Source organism: Panthera tigris, chromosome D2 (assembly GCF_018350195.1).
Source record: "Panthera tigris isolate Pti1 chromosome D2, P.tigris_Pti1_mat1.1, whole genome shotgun sequence".
In the NCBI taxonomy this organism is placed as follows: domain Eukaryota; kingdom Metazoa; phylum Chordata; class Mammalia; order Carnivora; family Felidae; genus Panthera; species Panthera tigris.
In genome coordinates, this window is record NC_056670.1 from 75,843,031 (window position 1) to 75,864,152 (window position 21,122).

Sequence of the window (21,122 nt, forward strand, 5' to 3'; positions counted from 1 at the left end):
GAATGGATGGCAATAACATACCTTTGGGCTCAGTCCTTTCTTCATTCAGCACATGTCTATTGGGTCCAGTCAGTTTGTAAGAGTATACAGATATGAGGGTGAAGAAGGTATTGTAAGTCCTGCCCTCATGGAGGTCATAGTCTAGTGGGATCTATGTCTACCGGGTTATAAAAGCAAAGCAAAGCACTTATGTATAGATGCTTCCTAAGATAAATCAGGACCTAAGTCTTTTCACTTAAGTCATCTAGTTGAGCTAATTGATACTTTTGAGGCTCTGTTGAATTATATTTGTCATGATGAACTCTTGTTCTTAAAAGAAATTTTAGAAGAATCGTTGATTGATGTAAGATTCAAAAGATTTCAGGGATTTTGAGAGTTCTCTTTCTTCCAGCAAAAATAGACTTTTTTGTTGCCTCCTGCATGAGAGCAAAATTGCTCCTGAACTGGGGAGAGGCAGGCTGTTTTAAAAATCACAGTGTGTACTGAGTCTCTTCTGTGGTTTTCATCAAAATTGACCCTTGAAATTGTAACTCTGGTTGGGTTGTTAAATCAGACGCGAATGATCATCTGCCAATAATTTCAGGCGGAATAAATAGCTGTCATTCCTTAAACTCTGCGGAATGGTTTTAGGCTACAGATGCACTGTGGATCCACATTCTCACAAAGATTTGTGGTGATCTTCTTTCTTCTTTTTTTTTTTAAGTAAAATCTCTTAACCAGTAGCTTAGAATATTAATGAATCTCACTTGTCCTAAAATAGAAAACAGAGCAGGCATCTTGGCTAGGCTGAACTGTAAATTGAGAAACTATGAAATTGAAACTATGAATGAGAAACTAGTCACATTAAGGGATTTGGGGCCACGGGGACATTAGAGTAGATTCTAACACAGTGAAGCTTGTTACTGTGGAATCCTAGGAAAAAAGCTACGTGATGGGTCACTTAGCATGGGGGCATGGCCTCCTGGCTCTCCGATCCTCTCATCTGAGAGCTTCAGGCATTCCTCAAAGTGGGATCAGAAAGATATATCCACTGACTCATCTCACTGAGTCTTCAGGTTTGTTCATTTTACCAGCTAAGATCATTTTATCTCTGCTGAGAGCCTTGGAGGCTGCAGAATTGTAACAGCCTGAATACCCAGCCCCAGAATTCTCTCCAAGCAAGCATGCAGTTATATAACTAAAGAGCTGCAGATGACAAAGTAGACTTGGGGAAGGCTTCTCTTGCAGAATGGACCATTCCTGTGCAAGGCAATGCACGGCAGCTGCTGCTGTAGCCAGCAGGCTTAGGCGGGAGATCGCTTGGCGGCAGGTGCTACACTAAGCATTTTACAGTTCCTCGTTAACTGACTTGCAAGATCACTTTGTAAGTCAAGTGCTGCAAATCCTATTGCACAAACAAGGAACCGGAGACCCCAAGAGGTGAGCTTCTATGGGAGTTAAGTGGCAGAGCTGAACACCACATGGGTTTGCCTCAAAAGCCCGCACTCTTCAACAGCACACAATACAGCCTTTCCTTAACTTATGATGGGGTTATGTCACGATAAGCCCGTGGTAAGTTGAAAATACCATTAAGTTGAAAATGCACTGAATGCACCTGACCTACTAAAACCTCATAGCTTAGCCTAGACCCCCCCCTCCCCACTCCACTCCCCTTGAATGTGCTCAGAACACTTATATTAGTCGACAGCTGGACAAAATCATCTAACACAAAGCGTATTTTGTAATCAAGTGTTGAATATCTCCCGGGATTTGTTGAACACTGCACTGAAAGTGAAGAACAGGATGGCCGTGTGCCGGTTGCTTGCTCTGGGGAGCGCGGGGCTGACTGGGCGGCCGAGCATCACGAGGGAAGATCGTATCACATGTCACAAACATGGGGAAAGGACAACATTGAAAAATCAAAGTACAGTTTCTACTGAATGCATATCTCTTTCCCACCATTATAAAGTCAAAAAATATAAGTTGAACCATTGTAAGTCGGGGACTGTCTGTAGTTCCTGCTGTTCAATGGATTGTCTAGTCCCCAAATCCCCTGCCTAGCTTAAAATGGTGTTGCTGTTGGTTTAAACGAAAATCATCGCGGGGCGCCTGGGTGGCTCAGTCGGTTAAGCGTCCGACTTCGGCTCAGGTCATGATCTCGGGGTTTGTGAGTTCGAGCCTCGCATCGGGCTCTGTGCTGACAGCTCAGAGCCTGGAGCCTGTTTCAGATTCTGTGTCTCCCTCTCTCTCTGACCCTCCCCCGTTCATGCTCTATCTCTCCCTGTCTCAAAAATAAATAAACGTTAAAAAAAAAAAAAACAAAAATCATCGCAAACTCAAGTGCTTCTTTGCTGTGGTGTGGGGAGCAGGGACAAGTTGACTTGTAATTTTCAGCTCAGGCTTAGAGGGTCATTTAACAGTAGACCGCTGGTGCTGGAAGGCAGCGGTCAGGTGAGCCATCAGACCAGTAGTCTGTGGATCCTGCCCTGTTGGCCCACCCACCAGGCTCGCTTGGTCTGCACCGTCGTAATTTTTGATGAGTTGTTCATATTTTAAAATGGAGACATTTACCGTCAACTTCGGGATTTCCCTCCTGTGCTAGAAGATCGAAACTTCTAGGAACACAGAGCCCACGTCTCTACGTGGCAGACACCGGCTGCTGTACAGGGAAGGCTGCATCTCTAAACAGGCAGGTGTTCTCCCATTTTCTCCAGTCCTCCCCACTCCCAATTGTCGCTCAATAGTGAGGCCAGGTGTTAGTTGGCATTCACCATCACGATGAGCCGTTGATTTTTTCAGAAAGTGAAGTGTTTCTTATCTGAGTATCTAGCAACAGTGGAATAATAAAAGACAGACCAGGAAGGTTTTTTGCTGCACAAAGTCACCTCTAATATCCAACTACTTTACTCATGTTTCCTCTCTGACCTGGTGGCCCCTGTGGTTCAGTCTCTCATTTTACAGAGCAAACCGAGGCCCAGAGAGGGAAAGTGACTTGCCCAGTCTCGTGTATTCAGTTAATGGCAGAGCCACGGTGAGAACCCAGATCTCTGCCAGCTGCACTGTCCTGCTTGTAAGGAGTGTGCAGGTTTGTTCCCACGTGCTGCTTTTGGATGGTCTTGTAGAGATGGTCTTGTAGGGATGCATTCTCCTCAAAGCACCTTTCAGTATTAAGATTTATTCAGCCACCTGGTCTTGCCCTTCTCTCTCTTGAAAAAGAAAATACTAACACTTTGAGCATCATAAAATGGAAAATTTGTACAGATGACCTCATCAGGGTGCAATTCCATTTTTGGTGCCAGGAATGATCAGTTTGGGAGAAATTTATTAAAAAGGGCACAAATGGAAAGCACAACATGAAAAGCAGGATCTGTCCCCTTGCTTCTTATCTCATTTATTTTGAAAGATTTTTCTTTTTTTTTTTTGGGTGCCAGTTTTATTTCTTGCAATCATTGGGGTCCAAAGGTCTTCCACTTGGTTTAAAAGTCAACTGGGGAGGAAAGGCAAGCCACATTATTTCATCTAAGCTAGCTAAATAAATAGAACTTTCTTTGCAAAGGGAGACTCATAAACCTATGGCAATTCACCTGTGTAGCCTGGGAGAAGAATCAGTGATTCCTTTTCAAAATCACCAGGCAGGCAGAGAGCCCTGTTCAGGGGATGTGCCTCGCGTCACGTCCTGGACGGGCAGCTTGTATTGTGACGCTTTGCTTATCTCCTCTCATTGACCACAGCCAAGCGAGCATTGAAAGCGCCAGAAACAGGGTCGGGAAATCATCCTCTTTCATCTGCTTCCTAGTTTAGAGGCTCCAAGAACATCTTTGCTTTTCACAGCCAGATCAACATATAAATATTTACAATCGACTATTTCCAGCTAAGAAAACCCGCCACGGGCTCTGAAAGCAAGGGGTGTATGCTCTATCCCATAGATTGCTCTGTGTGTGTGTGTGTGTGTGTGTGTGTGTGTGTGTGTGTGTGTGTGTTTCAGACTTTGGAAAGTGAATCAATTCAGAGCCCCCAAGGACAGGTAGAGTCTCAGTATCCCCTTGCCCACTGGCTTGGGAGTGTTCTGATCATATTTCTATTGTCCATAATGTTAGCAAAATATGAACGCATTTACCCTATTCTATGATCGTCATCTTCTGAAATGTCCACAGCCTTGAAAGCTCTGTTCTCAGCTCCATTCCTTAATCATGCTAGAAATGGGGGCGATGTCCAAGGGGAAGGGCAGACAGAATGCACAGGGTGTCACCTGTTCCACACGAGCACGAAAGGCTGTCCAGCCCTGCAGTGTCTCAAAAGTGCGCGTTTCTTTGAGAGAATAGGGTGTTGGTTGCTTGGCTAGCCTTGGAAAGCATTTCTTTAAAAACTTCCCAGTTTTGTTTTTCTCCCAGTCAAATTGAATCTGAGCCTTGGGGAGCCCCAGGATCTCAGGGCTGGAAGGCTCCCAGAAGATTACATTCTCATCACAAACCCCCAGCCTCACAGGAGGCAGTGCAGAACAAAATGTGGGATCACATGAGTTCAGTGTGATTTCGCAGAACCTGGTTCTTATCCAGACAGCTTTTGGAAAAGCAGGAATGCAAAGTGGCCATAGTGTCCGTGGTTCAGATGGGCCTCCCTGGCCGCAAGGCGGAGCCCCAGAAGCTCTCTGCCAAAGGACGTTCTGCTGGCTCAACCGCTGTATAAATGTCACTGAGAAAGCGACAAGCATAAGGTTTAGCATGAAATTGGAGCCTGCCATGTCACCTAGCAAAGCAATGGCACACAGCGCTGCTTTAAAAATACTGCCCGGGGGCGCCTGGGTGGCTCAGTCGGTTAAGCGTCCAACATCGGCTCAGGTCATGATCTCACAGTTCATGAGTTCAAGCCCCGCGTCAGGCTCTGTGCTGGCAGCTCGGAGCCTGGAGCCTGCTTCGGATTCTGTGTCTCCCTCTCTCTGTGCCCCTCCCTCACTTGCACTCTGTCTCTCTGTTTCTCAAAAATAAATAAACGTTAAAAAGATTTTTTTAATTAAAAAAAAAATACTGCCCAAAGGCCCAGTAGGATGTGTGGAAGAAGAGCAGAGGCTGCTGGGTGGCCAAGGATCTGGACTGTGGAGCCCAGCCTTTAAAGATATGCCTTGGAATGGCTGCTCCTTTTCAGAGAAGCAGACACTCCAGCACTCCCGAGGGCTGTAGCATGAGTCCCATGACATGGGACAGGGGTCATTTTACCTGCCTGCCGAAGACTGGGTCCCAGCCCACCACTGCTGAAGCTGGCCAAATTTGAGTTCCTGGGGGACAGGGAGGTGGTCCAGTGTAGGCTGAGGGTCTGGCCTAGAGCCACCCACCCCAGTTCTTGACCTTGGAGGGTTTTCAGCAGCCCCTTCCCTTGCCCATCTTGTGCCTCGAGGCATTGGCTGCCTGAGCTGGGACATGTCCGTCGTAAAGTCTCCAAACCAGTTTTTTTTATGGAGACACATACAAACTCCTGCTCATCATTCCCCTCGTACTCGTTGACTTTTTTGTTTTCCGTTTCTTTTCCCAAGAGATGCCAGTTTGGCAGCACGTAGAGCTGCCTCTCTGATTGAAATCTTGGAGACTTTCATCCATAACTTCACACAGCCCCAGGGCAGTTCTTTTAGGCTCCTGCGCTCCGTGTAATCAGCCAGATAGACTTGCTACACTGTCTGGTTTGAATAAAGTCCATTACTCGCCTGTAAGAATTCAGGATGAGGCCAGTACCCACCAGAGACAACTGTCCAGCATCTCCCTCCTACTCTGGGACCTCAGGGGAGAGTATAAATGAATAGAAGAAACAGCAGTGTGGGCAAGGACAGGAAATTAAGAACCCATTGTGCTTGAGAGAATGGTAGCCAAATGGGGCCACCTTGGAATGCCCATGAATCACTTAAAAACCTTCCACCCCAGCAAAAATGTAGAACAGGCCTGGACAGTGAAGCCCCTTACGTATTCTCATTTCAAACAGAATATTCAGTATGTATTGGCACTGCTTTGTTGTTTATTTAAGTGCTAATCATTATTCAGAAATGTTTAAGTGCTTCATTTTTATTCCTGAGATAAACCTGATTTAATACTATGTTTAAAAGGTGGGGGGGACCCTCTTCCCTTCTTTAATTTGGTTGAAAACATTCTGCTTTGGCATAGGCTTGCGTTCGTACCTGGGGGATCCCTTTTAAGAAGACACATTATTATCAGAGATAATTTGGTAAAGCTGCCGTTCATTTATTTTTACGTGATTATCTTGAACCTACAATTGGAGGTCCTGCTTTTTTCATTTAATGTACCATAAGTGTCGTCTGTGGTGCTGTATTAGTGCCGTGATTTCCTGGGTGCATCGTAGTCCACTGAGTGGAGGTATCTCGGTTTGCTTATCTGTGCTTCTGTGTTCATCACCTTCTCCTTTTCTATAATTATGAATAACTCGACCAGAATATCTTCTAGAACACTCCATATTCTTGTATGACTCTTAGAGATGTGTTATAAAGAGGATGACTGTGTTTCAGGCCAGGCCTTCTCAGACTTGAGGGTACACACGTAGGTCACTTATGGACCTGACAAAACGCAGAGTCTGGCTCAGCGGGTCTGGGCAGGCCTGACGTTCTGCATCCGCAACAAACTCGGGGATGCTGAGGCTTCTGCTCGGGCTTCGGGCAGTCTCTCAAAGTCACCGGCATCCTGGCATCCGGAGTGTTCGCAAGTCCCGGTTTTACCAAGTCCCTGTGTGGGCTAGTTACCAAGGAGCTCTGCCCCCCAGGAACATTGTGCCAGCCAGAGGAACGTTTTGATTAGGCTGGTGTCTGGAGAAGGCAGGGGCTGCGGCTTCCACGATAGCGCCCTAAGCACAATCCTGGCTGACGCTAGAATTACTTGGGGAGTATGCACGTACACACTCCCACACTCACGTTTACTCACACACATACTCATACGTATACATACATACACACTCACATTCACATATACACACGTACATACACACACACTCATAATATACACATATACCCCTACTGACATGCACACACTTACCCAACACACACACACAGTTGCACACATGCACACATACACCCTCGTACATATACACATACACGTTTGTATACACTCACACACTTATACACACTCACATATTCACACGATTCACATATACGCACACACTAATACATACACACATATGCACATACATCCTCACACACAGCACCTGTACGTACACACTCATATATATGCATACACTCCCACCTACACATGCACTCTTGCACACTCACACTCATACACATGCTCCAGACCAGTAGACCATCACCAACAGGATATCTGGCAGCAAGACCTGGCGGCCAGTATTTTGTAAAGCTTCCTAAGTTTTTCAGGTGACTCCATGAACAGCCAGGGGGGGAGGGCCATTCTTGTAAACCCACAGAAGACCCCCTCTAAACCTCACTGAGTTCCAACTGTGTTTTAAACCTGACTGGATGAAAAGTTTGGGGATTATATATGCTACACCCGGCCTCCACGCTTTTGACCATGGGCTTGGCATAGTCAGGATGGTCTTTGCAAGTCTAAGTATCAATAACCCTAATTTCTGGATGAAAACAAGGCATTTCTCATCGCCGTCTTCTCCATCGGACGCGTCCCACGCAGCTCCATCTCAGTGAACGCCACCAAGCCCCAAATCCCTTCCTTTCCCTCACCCTTCCCATCTAAGCAACCATCACGGTCTTGTGTTCCATGCACCATGTTTTCCTTATGGAACTCAACGCATTATATTAAAATTCTCTCTTAACATGGCTATGCCTTTCAACCAGACCGTGAGCCCCTTGACACGGAGAAAGGATCTGATGCACTTTGTTGTTCCCCCACCTAGAGTAGTGCTCATCTAGCACACAGTAGATGCCCATTAAATCATTGTTGAGTGAGAGGAAGAGAAAGAAAGAAAGAAAGAAAGAAAGAAAGAAAGAAAGAAAGAAAGAAAGAAAGAAAAGAAAAGAAAAGAAAAGAAAAGAAAAGAAAGAGAACAAAAAGAAAGAGAGAGAGAGAGAAAGAAAAGGAAAAGATTTTGATCACACACAAGCCTGGAAAGCCACTCTGGTTGTTAAAAGTTTCATACCAGCGTGGTTCTAGCAAGAGCACAGATTGCCTAGATGGTGCCTGGTGCCAGCATGCCTTGGCCCTGGGGCGCGCAAGATGGTAGATAGGATGCCCGGTGTGTGCCGCGTCCCTGCCACCGTTACCGCCTGCTGGAGTAACACCTGCTGTTTCTCTTTGGCAGTTGCCTTTTCTGGCCTTGGCTTCACGACGTTCTACTTGGCTGGCAAGCTGCACTGCTTCACTGAGAGTGGGCGGGGGAAGAGCTGGCGGCTCTGTGCCGCCATCTTGCCCCTATACTGCGCCATGATGATTGCCCTGTCCCGCATGTGTGACTACAAGCATCACTGGCAAGGTGAGTCCCTGCCCGGGGCCCGTCCCCATGGTTGTCTGACACCGTCCTGCAGGGATGGGTATAGCAAGGCACCTATTCAGGGAGAACCAAGCTCCCACCGTCAGACCAGAGGAGGCTGAAATAACAGGAGCTGCAGTTTTCAAGAAAACATGCCTGTTCAAGGGAGCTCTGGCCTTCATACTGCCCTTGCTGGGTACAGACTCGGAGCCCCACCGTCTCCTCCGTGCTCAGGTCCTGCCGGGACGGCAGACCCGCGGCCTCAGACCCAACTGTGATTTCCCTGCCAGATCACTTGCCTCAGCCTGCAGACTTAGTGCCAGGTGATTTGGGGCTCCCGTCACATCTCACATCTGTCACGCAAGGACGTATTTCTCACCACAGTGACACTTCCAAAAGATGTGTCCAGCCCGGGCATCCGTGCCAGCCACGTTCTGAGCAGCTGCTCCAAGGCTGTGGTGAAGCTTACCTATACATACGACTCCTGAAATACCCGAGAAGAGTGAAAATAACACAAAACAAGTGAGGGACTGGAATAAGACTAAACCACGCCGTCTCCTCCTACAGATAAGCTGCAGCTCACGGCCTGCACCTGTCACAGCAAGCAGGGAGCAGACACAGAGGTGATGTCCAGAGGACGTGGGGTGGCCAGGAGCGCAGGATCTAGGGCCGTGTTTCCTGCCGGGCAATCCTCACATCACCTGGAGCAGGCCACCCTGAGTTGGGAGGCCGACTCTGGGGGTAGGTCTTGAGTGGTGGCCAGGAGTCTGCGTTAGCATGCAAGTCTGTTGTTTCTGATGAAGTCTGAGGAGCTTTGGGGAGGAGTGCCAGTGTGTCAGCTTTAAGCAAACTGAATTATATGTGCCCCAAACCAGATTCCTCATCCGTGTGGCTTTCCACGATCGGCCTGGGGCTTGTCCCTCCTCTTCTTGCCTGGTTCCTGCTGCCACCAGGCGGTTCCCCTCCTCCTCCTTTTCTGTCTCTGCTGCCTGTGGTTTTGTGCCCTCCTCACCTCATCCTAGCTATTCATTCCAGTGGCCCTGAGGCAGCAGATGAGGCCAGAGGTGAGGGGGGCTCCCAAATGGACATCTTCTCTGGATTCTCTTGCTCCTTCCCCAACCTCAGCTCCACCCACCATCCTCCTAGAGCTCGCACTCTGGGCTTCATGAGCCTCTAGCAGCAGCTTGGAGCTGGGAGTGAAGAGTGTAGGGGAAACAGAGGCTGATGCATGGTCTGGACAGGTAGATGCATCAAGTGCAGTTCAGGGTCTTGAGGCCCTCCTGATGGGGAAGCCACTAGGAGCCATAATGCTGGGTCCCGCGCCCTCCCTTGTGGTCTACTTTTATCGATGACTTGGATGAAGTTCTGGATAGCACAGAGCTACATCATGGAAGGGAAACAGAGAGAGAGAGTCGCTGAGTCAACAGCAGAAGGGCATGCCCACGGTGCCCGGGAATATTTTCCAACAGAATCGTTGTTGTCCAGATGATGAGGGCATTTCCCCAGGGTCCTTGTGGGTCAAGAACATCATGGCCTGGATGGTGTCTTATGGACTGCTTTTCATTTATATCCCTTGCAAACTGAAGTTTCTTCTTCTGAACTTGGAAACAATAACCCCCAAATATTTCACATGCTATTTCACATACTGAATGAAATAATGGATCTGAATGTACTTTGTAAGTGAAAACATATTACACAAATGCAAATTGGTATTGTTGTCTCTTCGCGCATTGTTTCTAAAGAAGGATATGTTGTGTTGCCCAAACAAGTGATTTAGAGGCAGATGTATTTTTGGAACATGGTCTATTTCTTTTAAAATTTAAATCCAAGTTAGTTAACATATAGCATAATAATGGTTTCAGGAGTAGAATTTAGTGATTCATCACTTACCATGTAACACCCAGTGCTCATCCCAACAAGTGCCCTCCTTAATGGCCATCACCCATTTAGCCCATCCCCCCAGCCAACACCCTTCCAGCAATGCTGTTTGTTCTCTGTATTTAAGAGTCTCTAATGGCTTGCCTCCCTCTCTGTTTTTCTTATTTTTCCTTTTCTTCCCCTGTGTTCATCTGGCATGTTTCTTAAATCCCACAAATGATATTTATCTTTCTTGGACTGACTTATTTCGCTTAGCATAATACATGCTAGTTCCATCCACGTTGTTGTAAATGGCAAGATTTCATTCTTTTTCATCACTGAGTAGTATTCCATTGTGTGTATGTGTGTGTATACACACACACACACACACACACACACTGCATCTTCTTTATCCATTCATCAGTTGATGGCCATTTGGGCTCATTCCATAATTTGGCTATTGTTGATAGTGCTGCTATAAACATTGGGGTGCATGTGCCCCTTTGAGTCAGCATTTTTATATCCTTTGGAATGTGCCCGATCCCGTCTGATCTCGGAAGCTAAGCAGGGTCAGGCCTGGTTGTGCTTGGAAGGGAACGTGGTCTATTTGTAAGCTATGAATCCTTGGCGTGCACGTTTATTCAGTCACTTTGGATTTGAGAAACGATTAAGGGTTTCACAATGGAATAGACCGCTGCTTCATCTTGGAAGGCAGGAAGAGCCTTCATGCAGCAATCTTGTCCTGAAACCCGAAGACGTGAGGTTGGCCTCTCTGAAATAGTTTTGGTCCTCATTGGTTTTTTACTCATGACCTTGGTATGGCTGGTGCGTCATGGAAGGATGAAGACTCACAGTCCTAGGCTTTGTCAAAGTGGTAGACTCATGACGCAGCTGGTGCATCGAAGGCCTGCTGGCATCAGGGCTTCAGACCCATCTCATCCACCTGGCACACAGAGGGACTTGGAGCAGTAGAAGGAGGATATTAATGCTCTGTGGGCTGATGGGCAAGTGAAGCAATAGAATTTACGTTCCACGACGTTTAGGGCCACACCTGAGGGGCAAAGCAACCTGTCACAGTAGACCTCCATGGCAGTCAGGCAAAACTGAGTGTACATGGTACATCGATGTCCATTGGTACAGGTCATTGCTGTGGGTCAAGTACCAGTTCACCTGTGCCATCATCTGTTCAACTGCTACCCCTAGAATTAGCCAGGAGAGGACTGTGCCCTTCCTTGGATTCTTTAATGGGCTCTGAAACAAGTCCGGTTCATTTTACCTGAACTCCCCTTTATGAGGCCATCTGTCACTCTCTACACCAGTGGTCTCAACAGAGGGGTGACTGCTGTACCTCCCAGGGAACACTTAGCAATGTGTGGAAGTTTCTTTTTGTACAGCTGGGGGTGGTGGTAATGGTGATTGCTCCTGGCACCTAGTGGGGGGAGGCCAGGGACGCTACTAAACATCTTACAATGTACAAGATCATGTCTTCCTCACAACAAAGACCTATCCAGCCCCAGATGGCTGCTGCTGAGGTCGAGAACCCCTGATCTACGGTGTACCTCAGCCCCCCGCTTTTCCCCCCTTATTATATGTTAAGAAGCAGTAGTGTTCGAGGTGCCTGCATGACTCAGTCAGTTGAGCATCCAACTCAGACTCCATGCTGAGGGTGGAGCCTGCTTAAGATCCTCTCTCTCTCTCTCTCTCTCTCTCTCTCTCTCTCTCTCTCTCTCTCTCTCTCTCTCCCTCTCTCTCCCTCTCTCTCCCTCTCTCTCCCTTCTTCCCTCCCTCTCCCTTCTTCCCTCCCTCCTTCTGTCTTTCTCCTCCTCTCACACACACACTCTCTCTCCCCGCTCTGTCTCTCTAAAAAATAAAGTAGCAGTGTTCAATGAGTGGGAAATTTTATTCAGTAAGCACTCACTTATTGAGGGAGTAATCAAGGAGGCCTCCAAGGTTTCCAGCTTGGAGAAGGGATAGACAGTGTGGGGGTGGCTGTTTGAGGCAGGATTCCTGATGGAGATAAATAGGTTGTTGTTTTTCTTCACAGACTGAGCCTGCCCAGTGACCATGGGCAGGGGCCGTCCATTATGATGGGAATTCACATGGAGCCCCATAGGCATCAGCAAAACATGAATTTCTCTCATTATAGACTTTAGTTAATAACATTAGTATGATGAGATTTTTACGAGTCCATTTCAATTTTGATTTATACAACCGTGCCTAATGGAGAAGTACGTCCAGTTACTCAATTACATATTCTTATCCAATATAGCTCATAATCCCAAATGCCTTACTCTTTTCATCATCATTGTTGTTTTCTGTTGTCAACACCCTTCTTGTCTTTTCCGTCTTCCCAGCTGCACTCTAAATATACCAGCCTGTTGTTTTATTAAGTGAAGAAAATGGAGGGCACGGGCCATGGCAGGAAGGGGCACGTGAAACATTTAGCAGGACTTTTTCAGAAATAAAACCAGCTAGATGGGTAGCAAATCTGTGTGTGGCTGAAGTTCTCCGTGTTTTGTGACATGCTGGCTTCCAGGTCAACTGGAAGCTACAGAGTTTTGTGGGTGATGCTAACTATAAAACCCAGCACCTCGTAAAGAGGTTTACCTTTGTGATTAGTCATGTGTTTTCAAGAGTTAAAATTTATGGAATTCCCATGCTAAGAAAAATATATGTGGAAAAAAATATAAAGAAGGAGAAGAGCATCTTACTGAACTTCCTTCTGCCTCAACTCATAGTGTTGTGTGTTCATGTTTTCTAGTCAGTGAAGTATGACAGCTGGGAGTGGCAGGAATTATAGTTTGTTATGTGAATGGGCATAATACGCTGCCCTCAAATTCCTGTATCTGGATCCAGGCTTTCCTTATGTGACTCCACCTTTGGGGGTAACCGACACTGGTTTCTTTAGTTGTAATGTCATTCTCAGCAGCCCTGCTTACTTGTATGGTGTTTCATTCTAAGAAAGAGCATCTCCCTCTGAATGAAATACAGGAAAATGGGTCTCCAGGGGAGAAAGGGCCCTTCATTCCCAACCAGCCCAAGTTAGAAAGCATCCTTGTCAGTCATGGATGCCATATTTGAGCGGGCTGAAGTTTTCAAGATGGCTGCCACTGCCTTCACGACATTTCCCTTACTGGGCTTGAAGCGTCTGTGATTTGAAATGAATTTTTGTATAGTTACCAGACTTGAGATTATTAGATGTGAAGATGAGGTGGTTGGGAGATGGGGGGCACTTTGCTGGACTATTCAGGTGTCACACTAAAAAGTGAGGCAGAGGGCTGCTACCTCTGCCCCCCATCCCCCACATACACATAGTTGAGGGATACACGCTCTTAACCATTTGTTCCCTTGGGCTGTCAGAAGCAGTCTCTGAGAAAAGTGACTTGAAAAGGACCCCTTGGAACTATATTACTATTCCTACCAGAACCCCACCAGCCTTCCATAGGACAGAAGCACTGATACTCTCCCATACATATCCTTGGTCTGGAGTGAACTGATCTCAGCTCCTTTTCCCTCCACTGTCGGCTGCCCTCTGTAGTGGGGTCTGCATTCACATTCCTCATCAGCTGCTGAACGTTGGTCGGGGTCTGGGAGCCTCCAATCCTCAATGGCTTATGAGTCTGCCCATCTCTGTCTTCCTACCCTAGCTGCCCCGTAGGAGGGCTGGGCAGTCTGCAGCCCCAAGTCACCCTGCTCCCTCCCATCAGAACCCACTGGACAGCGTTTGGGCCAGGCCAAAGGGAGTGTGAGTCAGGGCCTCCAGGTTAGCCCTGGCCTTCCCCTGTTGCTCAGGTCCCAGGGAAGATGGATGGTGGCTGCTCAAAAAGGCTCACTGATAACCTTGCTATACTTCACTCCAAGGAATTTTTCCCCCCTCTGCTTTCTCTCACTGTCTCTGGTTTCTCTTATGGGCTCTGTCTTCAAAATATTTCTAGAATCCAACTTCCTCTGTAGATGTGGCTTGTTCCCTTCCCCCTCCTGACCTTGACTCAAGCATTACATTCTGGCTGAGGACATCTTGTGATGGTCACTCTGGTGATTTGGCAGCCCTTCCTCCGAGCTTCCTAGCGCTCTCCTCTTGCTCATTTATCACTGCCTGATGAACTAAGTAGCTTATTATGTATTGATTATTGTCTGTCCTTATCCACTAGACCAGAAGTCTGCAGACTTTTTCTGTAAAGGGTCAGATAGTAAATCTCTTAGGCTTTAAGTAGGCCATACACTCTCTGTCCCAGCTCCTGGATTTGGCTGTAGCAGTGTGGAAGCAGCTATGGACAATATATAACTAAATAGTTGCCCTAGTTTGTGGACTCTGCACTGGAGTCTAATCTCCATGTGGGCAGAGATTTTTGTCTCTTTCGTTGGCATGGCACATGGTGGGTACTTGTGTTAGGTTCCTAGGACTCTTGTAACAAAGTGCCATAAACTGAGTGGCTTAGAACAATAGAAAGTGTCTCACAGTTCTTTCTGGAGGCTAGAAGTCCAAAATCAGGGTGTGAGAAGGGCCACACTCCCGCTGACACCGGTAGGGTAAGATCCTTCCCCTCTTCTGGCTTCTGGTAGCCCCAGATGCACCTTGGCTTATGGCAGCATAATTCCAATCTGTGCCCCCAGTGTTTTCCTTGTGTTTCTTCACACTCTCTTCCCTTCCGTGTGTCTGTCTTTGTGTCCAAATTTACCCTTTTACCAGAACACCAGTCATATTAGGTTAGAGCCCGCCCTCATGATCTCCTTTTAACTTGATGACCCCTACACGGACTCTGTATCCAAATAAAGTCACATTCTGAAAACTGCAATGAGGACTTCAACATATCTTTTTTTTTTTTCCCGCAGGGTGGGGAGCCACCAATTCAGCTCATAACAGTGTCCAGTAAATGTGTTGAATGAATGAATGAATGAATGAATGAATGATATTAACTAAATCATGTTCCTTTCTTACCAGTACCGTGTTTTTCTTCACACTGGTTTTATTAAAATTAACCTTTCCTCTGCAAGTTCTTTTCCTTTATAAATGAACCAAACAATTACACCTTAAACATTCACTCATTCATTCATCCGGCCTCTTGTGCCTGTGTGCTGGGCATGTCCCCCACGGGAGGTGTGGTACTGAGGGAGACCACACCGCGGCTGCCAGCATACCGGATGGAACACGCACCCTCTGTGCTCTGAAAGTTCTTTCTTAGAAACTCAAAGTCACAAAAACGGGAAACTTCATTCCACAAGTCCATTGTGGCGGAATGGCAGAAATCGTCATGTGGGCTTGTTGAGTTTGTCAGAGCTAATTTTTACCCTGGTATCCTGGGTCATACAGCCCAAGGCATACAAGGGCCCAAGTGAGGCCAGCTTAGTGAGCTTGGATGTTGCCATGGCAACAGAGAGATGTGTTTGCTCCCCCGGGGGGCTTGACAGTGCATCTTCAGAAGCCTTTCTGCTTATTTGTGCCAGACCAAGTGAGCACGGCCAGGATGTGCTGGCACTTCCATTTGCCAGACCCAGAGAGAGCCTGTCCTGTCCTTTGACCTCATGAGAAGGGGGTGGGGCCCATTTTATGAGTGGGAATCAAATCCAGGTTGCCTGATTTCTACCACCGTTGGAGCCCATCTGGTGTTGCTTCCCTCCCCCGACTTTCTAAAGAGTTTTGTTGACGTATGATTCATAACTTGTAGTTCATTCCCTTTAAAGTGATTTTTAGTATGTTCAGAGTTGTGCAGCCATCACCACTATCTAAGTCCAGGAAATTTTCTTCACCCCAGAAAGAAACCCCTACCCCAGCTCCTGGCAACCACTAATCTTCCTTTTTTTTCGATGGACTTCCTTATTCTGGGCATTGCGCATTCATAGAACCACAGTATATGTGGCTTTTTGTGGCTGGTCATGTCGATTCTCTAGTGCGTCTTGTCAGTGCTGTTCAGCACGTGTCCATTCACCAAACATTTACTAAGAACTGCTGGGCCCTTGGAAACGAAGATGAGGGAGGTTGTCAAGGGGAAGTCAATACTGGGTGGTGGGTATAGGTTAAGAAGTATGCACACACGGCAGCCCAGAAAGCCCGTGGGGTCCCTGCTCCTTGCTGAGTGTCCGTATTACCTGAGGGTACGTGAATACCTCACGGTCAACTTAGTTTTTTTAATATTTGTTTTTGTGAGAGAGACAGAGCACCAGTGGCGGAGGAGCAGAGAGAGAGGGAGACAGAATCTGAAGCAGGCTCCAGGCTCCGAGCTGTCAGCACGGAGCCCGACGTGGGGCTCGAACCCATGAACCGTGAAATCATGACCTGAGCCGAAGTCGGACGCTTAACCGACTGAGCCACCCAGGCGCCCCTTATTCTTTTTAAGTTTATTTATTTATTTTGAGAGAGCAAGTGTGAGCTGAGAGGGGCAGAGAGAGGGAGAGAGAGAATCCATGCTCACAGCATGGAGCTGGACACAGGGCTCGAACTCACAAACCGTGAGATCATGACCTGAGCCAAGATCAAGAGTCAGTCACTTAACCAACTGAGCCACCCCCCAGACACTTTCCTGCCTTTTTTTTTTTTTTTTTTTTTTGAAGTTGGAATACCTCATGGTCGTATGTCCTGCAGGATTACGAAGACACCACCAGGTAAAAGATAATCCTTCTCTCAGGTACCCAAATTTGCCAAGCCCCTTCCTTCTTTCCTCTGCCTGGAAGACTGCAGGTGCCCTCCCTGTCTCCACTGCCCACTTCCCCCCCGGGTCACCGCCTACTTATCCTGCACGGCTGGCCCGTGGGCCATGTCCTTGGTGAGACTCCCCCGGTCCAGACCAGCCCAGGCTACTCCACTGGGCGACCTCACAGACCCTCACTTCTCCTTCATGGCATATGGCACAGCGGCAGCTCACTGATAAGGCTGTCACTGTTTAGTGTCCATCCGGCCCCTTAGGACTGTGGATGTGTACATTGTATTCAACCTCGTGCCCTGGGACCAGACGTCACGCCTGACCCCTGATACCTGTGCAGCACATACACATGACATTGATGCTGAGTAAAGAGACTCCGGTATTTCGTACTTCAGGGACACGGAGATCCATGCATTCCCCTTTCGAACCCTCTGGTCCCATGCTACCATAGTTAGGGTAAAATCCATCCTAAGTGGCTTTTCCCTTAATAAAGGCCTGTTTGTCCGCTGCCCGCTTTTCTGTCAGCACATGCCCTACAGGACGTGAGTGTTGATTTCATCAAAATACCAATAGCCCACTCGAGGCACTTGATGGCCGTCTCCCTCATAAAGTAAGTCCTTTTTTGGCCCCTGTTCACCACCTTTGTAATAAAGCCCCAGATGGCTTGGCTGAGAAGGCGGCTTGCCTAGACCTTGCGTTGCCCTTATTTTTTCTAATGACTCTGGCGGACCTGTGATACCCCTGTCCGCTCTTTCAACGAAATGGGAAGACAGCATGGCCGGGACTTGCCACTCGCCTTGCCGTCAGCCTAGGGAACCCATACTCAGAACGATTCGATGTCCTGTGGACAGTGGTGTACCCAGGGGGATGCTGCGCCCCGGAAAATGGAAAGCCAAATGACATTATCTGTGGGTTTTGTTATTTGGTCTGTTCAGCAGTCAGAGGCTCAAATGCAGATGTCCTGGGTCATTTCAGACCCTGATAAAAATAATGCCCCCGCGGGGCTCTTCCCTGGGGTTAGAGGAAACACAAAACAATAGTGCCAACTCTCCGACCTTGAGCCCTTGAGTCCTGGCACATTTTTAGAGGCTGCCGGTCACAGGCAATGTGAAGAGCTTCTCCTTTTGAGGAACTTGATTTAATTCCGTTACTTATGCCTTGTGACCCCACTCAGGAATTCACGATGCTGTCTGCCTATAGGAGGTGTGTGCAGTCCAACAAGATGGTAAACGCGGAAGTGGAAACCCCCAGGCAGCAGCCTCCGGAAGGGTCTGGGGTCTTTTTGGCAAGAATAATCTATAGACGCAGTTTAAAGTGCAACGCACATGCACACACACACCAAACGAGGGTTGTTGGGGTGGGCTGAATCCATGGGGTCGCTGTGGGGCATCAGCTGAATGCCTTCTTTTTTTTTTAATTTTTAAAAAAATTCTAATGTTTATTTTTGAAGGAGAGAGAGAGACAGTGCGAGCAGGGGAGGGGCAGAGAGAGAGGGAGGCACGGAATCCCAAGCGGGCTCCAGGTTCCGAACTGGTCAGCACAGAGCCCGACGTGGGGCTTGAACTCATGAACCAGGAGATCATGACCTGAGCCGAAGTGGGACGCTTAACTGACTGAGCCACCCAGGCACCCCCAGCTGAATGCCTTCTTAGCAAGGGGGCTGCCCCGATCATGTAGGTACCTGTTCTGCCTGTAGATGGTTTTTTGTAGGGTTTTTTTTTTGCCTCCTCTGTCCCCCTCAGCCCTTCAACTTGACGAGATGTTAGGGGGATTGGGATTCTCACACCAGAGATCTGTTGAGTCGGCGATCCTGGTGTGTCATAAAATGTTTTCTTCACTTTGTGACTCAGAAGGTTCATTTCTTCCCTGGAAAATCACTTCCCACGAGGCAGAGACTGCCTGCTCGACGGGTGTCTGTAACACGCCAGCGCTTCTGCAGGTCTCTAGTGGAAACTTGCAGAAGAACCAGAAATCACAGGCATCTAGATCCTGTAGAGGTGGCTGGACTCCTTCCAGAATCTAGAATTGATTTCGAAATTCGAGAATGCAAATCTGAGTTCGTGCGGTGCTCAAACGCATATTAAAGACATCGGAAGGAATCAAGTGAACATTTTAAAGGGATCTTTAAGTTCTAGACGTGAAAAGATCTGGAGAGGCCACCAAGATCTGTACCTCTAGCATGATTTCTCTTTCTTGTGGTCTTTCAGGGGGTCCGGCAAGCAAACCAGTCACCGCAGCAGGTGGGAAAAGCGCTTTCTGGAAAACGTAACTGGCCACATACGAATGAATCGTAACACGTGTCTCCCGTTTTGCTCTTTCTGCCTAGATTCTTTTGTGGGTGGAGTCATTGGCCTCATTTTTGCGTACATTTGCTACAGACAGCACTACCCCCCTCTGGCCAACACAGCTTGTCACAAACCGTACGTCAGCCTCCGAGTCCCGACGTCGCTGAAGAAAGATGAGCGGCCCACAGGGGACAGCGCGCCCAGCATGCCTCTGGAGGGCATCACCGAAGGCCCCGTATGACTGCGGTCTCGGGAGGATGGACGCTGAGCCCAGGGCACACTCTGCCACCCCGGCATCACAACGCAGTAGGAGAGGTTTTCTGTAGTGTGTTTTTCATCAACTGTTCCTCAAAGTTATCCCTCTGCTTCCATCTGGCCGATGGCATTCCTGCTACTTTCAATGTCGCCTTTCAACTTTCTTGAGTTTGCAAAGGAAGGACGCAGGGACAGTCTCTGAGAGACGTGGGGAAGGAGGCTGCCAGGGGAGGGTGGGTGCAACTCGGTCCATTCCTTTGTCCTCAGTGTTTGCTGTAATAGCCACCGTCCTATGTTTTCATGGTCGTGAAGCGTAATAAAGCCTCCAAGCTGGAAGACATGGTGTCAACTGTCCAGGGCAGCAAAAGTCATTCCAAGACGTGGTGTGTTTCACAACTGAGGCCAGCATGGGCAGCCGGTCCAAAGCCAGCTCTGGCTGTAGGTCATTCCAGGTGCTGAACTTGGAAACTTTCTGAAAGGTCAGCCTATCATAGCAGACGTCTCTGAAATGGAGCTGAAGCTTAGGGCTCCTGTCTTAGTCTTTCCAGGGTTCTTCTTCTTCTTTTATTTTTCTTAAGTTTATTTATGTATTTTTGAGAGAGAGAGAGAGGGAGCAAGCAAGCAAGGAGCAGAGAGAGGGAGAGAGAGAGAATCCCAAGCAGGCTCCACGCCATCAGTGCAGAGCCTGGTGCGGGGCTCGAACTCACGAATCGTGAGATCATGGCCTGAGCCGGAGTTGGATGCTTAAAGGACTGAGCCACCCGGGGGCCCCTCCTGGGTTCTTAAATCATTGAATTTAGAAGGAAATGAGGTGAACGGCTTCACACAAGTGACTTCACCCAGTACAGTGAAAACAGAGATGCCTGAGCACCAGTATGGAGAGGGGGTCGCTGCAGTTGTCTGAGGGCTGGCGAGCACCAGATCCTTTCCAGGGGATGGCCGGGTGACCTCTGGCAGTAAGAAGCAGCTTCAGGGTAGGACCTTTCCCCTTGAGGACCCGAGTGTGGCAGGACTCTGCCAGAAGGTCTTCTTTAAACAGCGGCGTGTTCCCCCCTCCTGTCTGGCATGTGGCATTTCCACATGACGGGGCTCCGGTAGAAAGCACCGGAACAGAGTCAAGAATGTCCTGTTTTAGCTCAGCCAGCCGAGGACCTTGGCCATCCGAGGGCAGACCGTGCTGCTCCTTGGCCAGTTTGTTCTTTTCAAAGCAGTGAGCCTTCCCTCCATTCGGTTCTGCTCAGACGCACCCCGCGGTTCTCCCGGTTCCTGGGCCTGCTGCGAAGGGGTGCGTCTTTGATGACTAAAGACTGACGCTTTGCAGCAGTTGCAGTAACAGACTGCCTCTGTCTGCAAAGACTCGAGTGGCTGTACAAATTATCACCCGAGCAGCTCTGGGCTGAGTGTGCCAGTTAGAACCATCAGGATGTTTTCGATTAGCTGTCTATACCGTGAGCTCAGCCCCCGGGTGCACATACCGCCTTGTGAAGACCTTTTACAAATGAGCCCCTGTGCAGCCCTCTCCAGCTGCGGTCCTTCCAAATTGGGGTCAGCACAGAGCCGTGGGGTGACCCTCCCGTCGTGAGGTGGGGTGGGGGGAGGGAAGGCTTGAGTTGCCTTTCATCCACAGCCAGACTCTTGATTTCTAAAAACCACGGCAGCTACACTCACAAGCAACTCAGAAAAC

General features: G+C 48.2%; 1 protein-coding gene across 1 annotated transcript in view; it reads left to right on the top strand.

The window, feature by feature from the left end:
* Positions 1–19,747, top strand: part of PLPP4 (phospholipid phosphatase 4) — a 126,216-nt gene extending 106,469 nt beyond the window's left edge. The window contains exons 6-7 of the mRNA XM_042961021.1: positions 8,236–8,406; positions 19,225–19,747. Coding sequence (XP_042816955.1) covers positions 8,236–8,406; positions 19,225–19,424 — 371 coding nt within the window. The 3' untranslated portion in view covers positions 19,425–19,747. The remainder of the gene's footprint in view (positions 1–8,235; positions 8,407–19,224) is intronic.
* Positions 19,748–21,122: the final 1,375 nt, after the last annotated feature.